Here is a 12,266-nt window from a genome sequence, read left to right on the forward strand (position 1 = left end):
TACCTAAAAGTATCTCCAAGCTGAGTCCTCCCTGCTTGGCAAGTATTTTCTCTAACAAAGCAGCCTCAGTGAAAAAAATAATTCACTTTTAATTTGTACTTTGGACATCAGTACTTTGACTGGCAGAATAGAAGAGGGACAAAGTCATGTTCCTTACACACCACAGGCATTGTGCATTAAGATCCTTGAGCTGGCACGGGTGAGATTTTGAGGAAGAGCAGAACAACAGTGGAGTAAGACAGAAAGGCACTAGATTAAGAAACATTAAAGCTACTCAAGCACTGCCAAGGGCATTTAAATGAAATACATGCAAGCAAACACTTTGAATGCAGGTAAGTTCTCTTGTTCCACTAAGCTGTGGCTGAAACAGTAATGGCAGGAGAGAATATTTTAGTGGTACTAACAGAAGTGAAAAAAAAAAAGTGACTTCTACACAGGCTGAGATAGCCTTGCATGCAGGCAGCACCACAGGTCCACAGATAATGCCTGCAGTGTCCCTGCACTTCCAGGTAGTGTACACACCAAAAAAAGGGTACAGCCAAGGTTATTACCAATGTTCAAGGCAAAGCAAGTAATATTGCCATAGCTGAAAGAACACATACAGAAATCCACAGTAAGACGACTACAGAATTAGGTCACCCAATCCATTCAAGTTGCAACCTGCTCAATAAATGCAGTGGAATCTTTCACCCAGACAAGTCTCTCTTATCTAAGTGTTTCACAGGTGAAAGTAAACATCTGAGCTAGCAGGATGTAATTTGATCACAGCAGGGAAAAAAAGCAAGTGCTTTAATAAACCTGAGCTAGAGTAGAAGTCCGCATTGCTAAAACACACACAGATCCAGAACCTCCACAAAAGCTGTGTAAGAAGTGATTTAACATCTATATCTTTCCAGCCACAACATGCAGGACACTTGTGCCATTTATTTGGGTAGGTTGGACTAATTCCTAACCTTCAACAGAAAATATATACAGCAATTAAAAAAAAACAACCACCATGAGAATTAAAACTTTTATTAGTGTATTCACATATTAGGCAAATGCAACACGCATGAAGCTTATTTCTTAGGTTCACAAGTTCTACCAATACATTAGTCTACTGGTAAAACTAGCACAAACTGGTAACTGCTTTGCCAATTTTTTAAAGGTGTCTGGCCCACTTTTTCAAGGCTTGATTTTTGGTATTGCTTCTATGCCCTAGTCATTATGGCATAAAGATATCCATCACTATCATCAATTCAGTCAACCGATTAAAAGCTGTAACACTGGCCACATTTTTGTTCTCAAAGCTAAGATCACTAGCTGTACTTACAAAGTACAGTACTAGTGTAATGGATGAAACAATGGGAAAAACAGACAAAGGCAATCCTGCTACTGCCACAATAACAAAAGAATGACAGACAGCTAGATCACAAGATTGTTAGTAAGATGTATATTTTTCAAGTCAGAATAACCCTTCTATACAGTTTCCCAACCCTTCCCCAACCCAGACTTATTTTTAGAATATATTTCAGAATATTTTTAATATGGTGCAGCTGTAGTGTCCAAGGGTTCACAATAACATGCACTGTCACGAAGAACCTAGAAGTCCTCCTTCGCTGGTCATACCTCAGCGACCACTATCCTAGAGGTTTTGCAGAAGCAACTACTTTTAATAACAAGGCCCATTATGACATAATGAATGCGTATGATCTGGTATGCAAGTAAGCTATACAAAGCCACTCAGATCAGAAATTTAAATTGTTACTGAAATATGTTAGGAAGCTGCATCTACTTAAAACCTGTAAGAAAGAGTCTAGTTTACCCTGGGAAAGGATTTTTCAAGGTATTTGGCTCCAAAAACTAAACCCCATGATTTTTAGTGACATCTGTTTAGTGAAAAAATAGAGATGTAAGGGGTAAGCCAATAACCTTGTGTACTTAATCCAGTATCCAATGCTACAGTAGATTCTCATTCCATGAGAAAAATCACTGATATCAATGATTCAAGGTACAAAAGATGTCCCAAACTAAATCAATGCCAGCAATACTGCTGGCAACAGATGCATCAACTCAGATGGGTAGGGAAAAGTAGACTCCTAGCGTGATGGATACTCAGAATTTATAGTATGAATTCATTTTAGGCCCCATTAGGTATATAAAGTGTCTTAAGATTTCAGAGATGAATCTCAAGACATTTCTTTCCCTTCCAATGGAGGGATTTTCTTTAAGAAGGCAGCAAAAAGTTAAGCTTTTCTACAAGGAAAGTCTGCTTGTTATGTTTAGGACAACTCGAAAACCTGCTTATATAAAAAAATACAAAAGAATAAAGGAGTAGAGTCTTGGAATTTTATGAGTGATTTGCCCCAATCAAAAAAACAAACAACTATTTATGGGAACTAAAATGTAGAACAGCACAATACTGTGATATTTGAGATCATGATACATTACCTGTACATATACTTAGCTATTCATGTTATTGATAAACCATTAGGACACTCAATTATATACCCAATAAAAACACCATTAAGAGTCTTTAGAACTGTCCCTTCTTCGTTCTGAAGAAGGCATTTCTATACACTAAATTTTCATCTAGTATCAGAGTATAGGAAACAGAATCCACAAGGTGCTTTAATTGATGAGACCTCAAGTGCTGTTTTTCTTTCTTTTTTTAAAAACCTTTTTGGATAGTAAACAGTTCATGGGGACCACACACAAATACTACGACAGACGAGATGTTATATTAAGTCTGTTGATTGGACTCTGTATTTAGCCCACTGGTAACGGAGGAAGGAGTTTTACGACATGCTGGAGCAGCGTACTGAAGGGGAGCCCATCTGAGTCAATACTTTGTCCAACCATTGTAGAGGTCCATTCAGATGAAGTTCAATCCAACAAGGAGTGCTTGTTACTGTTTGCCGCCTAGAAAATAGAGAATAGGAAAGTCAGAAAGCAGCTTTGACTGCTATGAAGGTCTCCATCATATGATCAAATGTGATTCCATCCATATCTACTACACAAAGATCAAAAATCTGCAACCATTACCATAACTGTTAATTATCATCTTCTATATACCTTTTTTCAGACAGTGTTTGAAGAAAATGGGGGTAGGGGGGTGGGGGTGGAACCCCAACAAAAAAAACCCCAAACACTCCATATCTGTAAGACACATGAATTATTACATGCTTTTCCATAATACATTGAGAATATGCTGCTCTGGAGAATAAGACAAGAACTGCAGCATTTGCTTCAAGTACCACACCAAGAGTCTTACTTCTAAAAAGAAATCAAAAAGTGAGGATTGTCCAACCAATGCTGTGTTCACATCACAGATCGCTGTGTGCAGCTGTATCTCAACCTTCAAAGAGTCTGTATGCATAACTGAGTTTGAATATTGTAGACAACCGCTGAGACGTATGGAATAGAAACACTTGGCTCTGCACTGTCAGCATGGCCAAACAGCACAGTACTATGGTGATCAGAAAGTCTGGCTTTTTGAAGCAATTGACAAGATGAAAGTATAAGAAAACTGCTAGATCTTGTCAGAAACACAGTGTCAAAACACAGCGTGTGGTTATACTGTGCTAACCGATGCTATCTCAAAGGAACACCAACCTTTCTCTGATTTCCTGTAATCTTAAGCCTCTACATGTGTTCTGTATTGTAACACCCTCACACAATTAATTTAAGTAAAAACTGTTTCCCTTGCCTTCTATATAAACTTGCCCATAGTTTCCCACAATAGATGCCCTTACTTAAACACCACATAGAAAGCCTCAGTAAAGCTGAAGCGCTGACAACCATAAAAGCTGCCTTCACTCTCCCATATATCCTTGTTTCAGAGATCTGTTATTCAAAATTCTTCCCTCTCATCCAAAGTCGAGAAATCAGTATTGGACATACTCTGTCTGAGAAATCCTGTTATTTCACCGTACCACTGCAGGCATGGGAGTTTTCCCAAACTAGACAGGCAAGACTACTGTTGCTAAGCCAGTTTTTCCTAGTAATTCTATCTATCCTGAAGTCAAAGCAAAGAGGCATTAGGATTCAAAAGCAGCAGATTTGTCAGACACAAACCCAGCCCCATCACTTTTATTGTGGGCACTGCAACCCTTCGCTTTAAGGTAATCTGTTTATATAAACAGAGGAACTGAAAAGGCAGAAAGATTAAGCCAGTGAGAGAATGGATTTCAAGAAGTTGTCTGTGGTTTCACATTTTGTAGTAGAAGAAAGCAGCTGGGGTCTGCGCTCTCTCAGCACTCAAAAAATTTGTTATCTTAGCCCTGAACGCCTATGCCAAAACAAAATGATCCAATAGAAGAACAATCTAAACCACAGGAAACAATTCCATTTAGTCTTGAATCCTCTCCCGACAAAGGAAGTTCATTATTCCACTGCTGTCAACTCCCCAACAATGTGTTCCACAACACATTTCCTCAGGATTTTATAACTGGTTCTGTTCAACAACCCTGGCTTTGCACTACGCTGGCAAAAGTTGATAAAATAGTGACAGCCACTTAGCATCAGTCTCAAAGCTAAAACTCTGTCTCTTCTACCCATGGATTTCCAGTTCATTTATCACTAAGTCTCTTTGCTGTAATTACCTCTACTTAACTTCCTTCAGAAGATGATCCCAGACTTGGATAGTTCCTGTGCTAACATGAACACTCGACTGCTGATCTGAACTCCTACCACCATCCTCAGTTCAAGCCAACACATAGCGAGCAAAATGCTATAAGCTCTTTTGCCTACCGAGCTTATAAATGTACCACCTTGCCTTACCTGCACATTTACGAACATATGCCATATGCCTAAAATGTAAGTAATGCTTTGACTTTGCCAAAGCCTATTCTATAAGAAATGTTTTTGACATAACAATGAAGCATGGAAGTTTTAACTAGAATGACAGATTTTACAGTGCTTCCTGGTCTATTTTGACAACTCAGACTACATTCATTTAAATTCAAGTTTGTTTGCAGGAGCAACCTCTTCTTGCTTTAATCACAACTGCAGCATAACTTACAAGTTTTGTCCATCAATAATTTATTAGCATCATCTTCAACAGAGATGCAAAGAAACTAGATCAGCATTATGTCAGGAATCAGTCTCTGTGCTGTTCTGGCAGCATTTCCATTGCAGCTTTTTCAATCCTATGATCTCTGAACATAGGATTGTTAAGTTTACACACTAACAACCAACATTCTCCCTCCCCAGAAATAACTTTACCACAAGCCTCCCCCCACTGTTTCAACCCAGCACTTACACTTCATTCACTTCAAGTTGTCTCCATATCATCTGTCTGATTAAGCCTTTCTTCTGTTCCGATTTGAATGTTGTATTTAATTATGCGTAAGTGTATACATACTCCTTTTAAGCCAAATCCAACAGTTCTTTAAACTTGAGCCAAATTCTTTCTTGTGTACCTCTTGCTAACAAAGAGCTACCAATTTATTCCATTACTCAAATTTCTCATTTCATCTAACTAGGCTTTTACAAAATTGGCTCCATTTCACTGAGAAGCCTCCCCTACATACTGATGCTGCTATTTACATATATGTATTTCCAGAGCAGATAAAATAATCAAACCCCCAGGATTCACAGTGGAACCTATATGCCATTATTCAACTACAGAAATTACATAGGTTTTTTTGGAAATCATTATGTATTGCAAAAGGGTATTGATACGTCAGCCTTCATTCTTTCAGTGGACAATTTCTAGAGAGGCTTATGGGACTTGTTTAAAACCACATGTCTAGCTCTCCAAAATAAATTAAATCTTTAATACCGCTCAGTTAGAAGTCAATTCCTTTCCTTCCCAAGTTCCCATACTACATTAAAAACAGGCATGTCCTCAACTATAAGCTCTTAGTTTGTGCTAATAGACAATACAATTGGAATCTATTCAAAAGCAGATAAAAGACTATTTTTTCCACTCAAAAAACTGTTTTTAGCCGTTTTATTACATAAACACAGTCATCTTACTTCTCCAAAGTTTTTTCCACTACAAGTTCCAAAATATTTGCCATCCCTTAAATGTGTGTTCTCCAGCTGTTTTATTCTGCCGGACGTACTCCAAGTGACTCCAGTTCTTTCTGTCGAGTACTATCAACTGCATCCCACACCACAACCTAACAAACTCCTTATACTCCATACAGAACAGGACAGAGACAGAAACGACTGTATGCCTAACAAACAACAAATAATCTCATAGCAAACTGAACTTTCTAGATGTTGTCAGTGATTTCACCACAATAAGCAGGAGGACTGAGCAAGGAAACGGAACTGTGACAACATTCCTTGCTCAACAGCTGGCTTCAATGCAACACCAAAATCAGTTTACGGGTATTTATGAATTAGGACGTCCATAGCTGAGGGGGAGAAAGAGTAAAATATGGGTTCAACTTGCAGATGGCAAGTTGAATACAATACAATAGCAGTAAGAAGTCTGTATATATGGCCTTCAAGCCAGACAAATAGTGTATTAGTGAAAGAAGAAAAATTATTAGCTTTAAATTTAAAGCAGGTTTTTTTCTTACCTGTATTCAGCTCCCCATCCTTTAACAAAACTCATTCTTATGGTACACATTCTAGTAAGCTGATAAACGGCTTCAAAACCCTGATTCACAGATTGAGCCAGAAGAGCAGCAAATTCTTGGTTATTAAAGATTTTTAGATTGCATCCTATAAAGAAAAAAAAAAGTCAAAAGGGTACAATCAATAAATACTTGTGTTTGCTACACAGAAGCCCGAGACTACAAAGAAACTATCAAAAGGAAAACAAATGTCATCTATTGAATACATTCACTGGGTATTTTTACACAAGACCTTTGGTAGGCTACTAACCTGGTGGAATTTTGCACACAGTTGCAGGATGCCAGCCATATCTTTGATTACAGTTGGGGCTCTGAACAAAAATCGCGCTATCGCTTAGGCACTCAGCAAAAACTTCTCCACCAATGTAATAGAGACGTACTCCTCTTCCTGTAGCAAAATTCAAAAGGACTCTAGTTATCTAGTTATATATATATAGTTATGATATGACCCAAGCAGATTAAAAAACAAGGAAGTATTTTGTTTCAGAAGGCCAAGGTTTTTCTTTACAACAGAAACAGAAATCAATTATCGACAGGACCACACTGCTGACCTGACAGCTGTAGCAGGAGCAGAACACAATTAACTTGCATTTTTCTCTCACAAACACACAGTATTTGAAGGAGAAGCAGAATAAGTTTTGGTCGAGAATGAGACAGAGTTTTCTAGCCAGGTAATGGCTTGTAACCAAATCCAAGTCAGGGAGCAGTGTCCATTACCAAATAACTTTTTCACCAAAAGAAATACCAAAATTGAAATAAGAGTAGATTCAACAGAATTAAAACTTGTGCTAATATTAAAGCGTTGCATGTGAAGTGGCACAGGCGACTGGCTAAAAAGGAAAACACAAGGATAGCACTTCAACACTCTCCACTTACACCCACCCACACTATTTCACAACCCACTGCATATCCCTTCTCAGTACTACTTTGACAAAAACAACAGCAGTTCATTTACCCTATTACTAAAAAATACCCATAAGAAATCCTATTGTTCACTTTTAAATTGTGATCTTGTTCTCCCTCCAAGTGGAAAAAAAAATATCTGCATGCATGGTTTATTACTAGCAGAAGTATGGTAAGTGATGTACAATTGATCTCTCAAAGAAAACTGTTTATGATTCACAGGTCCTCTGAAGGCCAGTTTCTCTTCTCCTTTTTCTTTAGAACTATTTCTCAAACAAAATCTAAGGAGCTTTCAGTTTCTTTATAGAGCAGCTCACGTATTTGCTTTTTCTCATCATTGACCATTTTGATCAGCCAGCACAAGTATAGCCTGGGTTTCTGCATATCTAGAATTTTATTAGGAAAGCATTTGGATTTGGCATCAAAAAAGTAAGAAGGCTCTACACTAAAGAGGCTGAACTTCTTTAGTAAAAAAAAGTAAAAATAAATTCTCATGAATGTTGCTAAGTAAAAGAATCCAGAAAGAAAAAAAGTAGTTTATTGAAGAATTTAAAGCCAAGATGCTGCATTATGGAAAATAATAATCTTTACTATTACAAAGAAAATCTTAATCATGTCAAAACAGTGTGTTAGCTCAATGGCAGCTTTCAGAAAAGAATTCAAGTAATAGCAATGTCCATCCTGCATCTTAGAATAAGCCACATGTTAAAATTTGTAATTAAAGCTTAAGTTTCAGTTAAAAGCAACTCTGAATATAAATGCTACCCAAGTCAGAATGGTCCAACAAGGAGCCTAAAAGCCAAAAACCTGCCCCTTGGGATGCTTTGGTGCATCATCTTTTTCCAGAAGGCAGAAAACAGCAATGTGAGCAACAGAAATCCCATACAGTTGAGTGGCTTCCTCCTGTGCCACTAGCAGCCTGACACCTGTGTGACTGCTGCTGCCACCAACTTGGTGACTACTGATTGAGGAAAGGCAGCTCCTCTCAGCTTCAGCCATCACTACATCTCTTCCCAATTGCAACTGGCTGCACTAGCAGTGGCTGCTACATTTTCCCCTCATTTCAGAATTGGTGACCTCTGTGTCTTTCCACTTCTGTCCTTAACAAGAGACACCAAGATCTCCTCAGCAAGCCTCATGAGAGAAGTTCAATGGCTGGCTGCACAAGGCCGAAAAGAACCCCACACACAGATTTGCCCATCCTACCTGGATCATTCCAGAAAATTTTATGGGCTAAAGTGAAATTAAATAGTTAAAAGATCAGAGATTTTTACCTATGTGTCGCCTTGTCATTTCCACTGTAGCATTTCTGTTTACATTGGAAAGCAGACCTAGACAAAATCGTTCTGAATTTGATGGATCTGTAAAGCCATCTACGGTGAGGGAAGGCTGTGATGCATGGAAGGTTTCTCCCACTCTTTGATTCAATTCATAATACGCTATTGAACACCAAAATGCAGGCTCCGAGTAAGTAACTGGTTGCAAGTCTAAAAAAAATTTTAAAAAACAAGCTTAATATGGAATTTGAGGCTGAATAGCTGCATGGATATTAGTCTCTTTCAGAAACAACAGCGGCAGTCTCCTGCAACTACTCAAATTGTATTTTGCTTGCTGTCATTTTTACCTACCCAAGTAAACAGAATGGAATTCAATATTCCACACATGCAAAGGAGAGGGGAAGAAGGGGTGATCTATTCTGACCACAGCTCATTTAGTTCAGTACTTGCATTTTGTTCAGCAAAATGATTAAGCTAATGTTGCCATGTGTGCCAGATATTGAGACATTTCTGTTGCCTTTCTGTAACTCGCCAACATTTTGGCAACATTAAACTATCAAATATGAACTGCACACAGGAAAAAATATTAATATGAAAATTATGTTCTCTTGATTACACTAGATCTTCCACTGTCTCTTTATCTAAAGGCAGTTCTAAGCTCTCCCCTACAAAAGCTCAGTATCTTCCCTGTGCATCTTCAGCTTTTCCTGCCCTGCTTCCCCTCTTTACCTACTCTAATTACTTACTCAGTGTTCTGAACAGCACTTTCCTGTCACATCCTGCCACCATTCCTTAAACAAACCCAAGGGAATCTGATCTTCCTGAGGCATTTATACAGACACACAGCAATGGCACCTGATCAAAGCAGGTGGGCGACTACTGTGGGAGCAACAATTGTGTTGTGGTTACAGGTGAAACAGTACATGAGAAGACCAGCAGTACACACGTACATGGGAGACTGCAAGTCTGGGCAGCACTATGGATAGGATATTAATGCTAATGTCCTTTAAAGGATTTATAATTGCTATTCCTGCACACACAACCATATTATTCTTTCTCTTTGCTAGAAGCTCAACAGTTACAGAAATAGTTATTAACAAGTTATTAACCCAGCCCTATTATGTTTATTATCAGGAAGCCAACCCAAGAGTCTCCTCCTAATAGAGCTCTTACTTTAATTTTAAAGTATATTCTCATTTTTAATGTCATTATATATAACAAAGGGTCATCGCACACACAGAAACAATTAAAAGTATTTCCAGCTTACCCAGGCTATGATTAACTGGGGAGAGAGTACTAGGAGACAGCTCTGCTGGAGATCCTGTTGAAGCAATACAGATTGTTTCAGAGCAAATTATTCTCATTATTTAGATGGCTAGGTATAACCATTATCTCAATATAGGTTTACATTAAAATTCTCTGGAATGAGAAATCTTATAAATCCTACAACCAGTTTTCCAGCATGTCACATACTTATTCTGAATTAAGATTACATTTAATTTTTCAGACTCCTGGGAACCTGTCCCTCCTCATAAAGACTCAATTAACACCTTAGTGTTGTATTTGGCAGAGCTCTCACTTCATGCACACTCTGCAAACCTAACTTTATTTATGTACTTCTCCAGTGAGAAGGGTAGCGATTTCTTCCCAAATTCAGTGAAAAACAGCTGAGAAAAGGTGGACAACACCAAGCAAGATACTGCTTATATTCTCAAAGGAGAGGATTTCTCTCTAGAAAAGAGCAAATTGGATTTCCTCATTTGAAGAAATTTTTCTTTCCTGGAAGAAGGAAGGAAAAACTGCAGAAGAACATGAACTATCCAACACAATTTCTGCACTAGTAGGCGACACACAGAAAGGCTTTGCACAGGAACATTCCTACAATGACTGCCAATGTCAGGCTTTTTTAATTAAGGTGCCTATTGTCACATAGCAGGAAAATATTGCAGTTCTTACAGAAACTAGTACAGTTGATTCCAATTAACTGAAAAAGGTTAACATTAGCTAACTAAACACACTCAAGTCTACCAGTACATAGCAGGAGGTTCTTATCCAGCACATCAACTGTGCTCTGCCTAAGTCTAAGGCCAACCAGATAATCTAGAAACCCTTCGATACAAAGGCACAAATGCCTTACTACTCTTTCAATACAGCCTTTCATGTAATAATTAATTTGAAACATAGCAGAAGCGCGAAGGCTGTCAAGAGTTAAGAGATAGGATCTCAAAATGCACCACTTCTCTAACTTGTTTAGGCCAACTGACATTTTGCTTCAATGAAGCCATTTCCAGAAGGTAAACTTAGGCGTAGGTTGAAACCAGTCAGCTATTAAAATCTATTTTAAGGCTTTCTGATGAAGACTTAGACCTGTGTGCCTTTGTTAGAAAACCAAAGAAATGTACTTAATATGGCACAGAATGTCTTAAAAGCAGTCCTCTAGCAAAAAAATTATTTTGTTCACAAAAGACTGAAAGTGATATTATAAACAGAAAACACCAGGTTATACAGAGGGCTACTGACATCACTGTTTGGGCTGAATTCATGCCACTGTGCTGAGGGATCACAACTAGTGATCCCAAGTCTTAAAAGCAGTGAAAAAAAGCGTTACCTGTATCCATGCTTTGGTTCAACTGCTGGTCACTTGTTTCTCCATCTTCGCTGATATATCCTGGAGGTGGTGTTTCTGTTAAAAAATATATTAAAAAAATAATCCACCTATTGGTTCAATGACTGGATAAATTTGTAAGATTTAGCATTTGGGGTTTCTGTCTGTAAGTCTTCATGAGCTCCATATGATACATGAACAGTGAATGAGAATTTCATTTTGCTGTCCCTTCTTCCTTCCAGTAGGACTTCAAATGCATTACCTGCCTTATTGTCTATGTAAAATGTATCATCACTGGTATGCCAGTCAATTGCTCAAACATGTTATATAATTAACAGATAATCCTTGTTTGTTCCATTTAAGACAAGACACTTTCACTACAATGAATAACAATTTTGCAATTGTGATCAACAGCTTTCACATTTAGTAGAATTACAAATGAAAAAAACCATCTGGTGACTTCTACTAAAAAAACCCCTAAGCTGTCTTTATGTAATATAATCATCAGATCAGATACCCTCCCACGCCTTATAGAAGTTGCTACACTTAAAGGTTATTTTTCAGTTCAGTCCCCAAAGCCATTTCTTCAACGCCCAACAGTTGATCTCACTCATTAATGATAACTGTATTATCTAGTTATGCTGCACAAGCTCTATAATTGTTATTATTGTTACTTCCAAGCTCTATTAAAACTATCATCTAGTCTTTTATCTAGCTTTCTTTAAAGATGGGAGTTTCACAGATCAAAGTAAAGTCAGTAACAAGTTCGAAGCATTCTGATACCAAAACCTGTGTTTAACTCCACAGAAATATCTTAAAAGCCCAGGACAGTATGGATGTAACTTTTCTCCATTCAAGATGTACTTTTTAATCCTGATAACGAGTTAACCAATAGTCTTTCAGGAACCA

At 37.9% G+C, this 12,266-nt stretch overlaps 1 protein-coding gene across 2 annotated transcripts in view; it reads right to left on the reverse strand.

Moving 5' to 3' along the window:
• Positions 1–998: 998 nt before the first annotated feature.
• Positions 999–12,266, reverse strand: part of SMAD2 (SMAD family member 2) — a 52,712-nt gene continuing 41,444 nt past the window's right edge. For both annotated transcript variants that reach the window (XM_040580196.1, XM_040580195.1), the window contains 6 exons: positions 11,361–11,435; positions 10,020–10,073; positions 8,750–8,962; positions 6,823–6,960; positions 6,516–6,660; positions 999–2,901 (listed from right to left, as the gene is read on the reverse strand). In XM_040580196.1, the coding sequence (XP_040436130.1) occupies positions 2,778–2,901; positions 6,516–6,660; positions 6,823–6,960; positions 8,750–8,962; positions 10,020–10,073; positions 11,361–11,435 (749 nt within the window). In that variant the 3' untranslated portion in view covers positions 999–2,777. The remainder of the gene's footprint in view (positions 2,902–6,515; positions 6,661–6,822; positions 6,961–8,749; positions 8,963–10,019; positions 10,074–11,360; positions 11,436–12,266) is intronic.

This window comes from Falco naumanni, chromosome Z, assembly GCF_017639655.2.
Source record: "Falco naumanni isolate bFalNau1 chromosome Z, bFalNau1.pat, whole genome shotgun sequence".
Lineage (NCBI taxonomy): Eukaryota > Metazoa > Chordata > Aves > Falconiformes > Falconidae > Falco > Falco naumanni.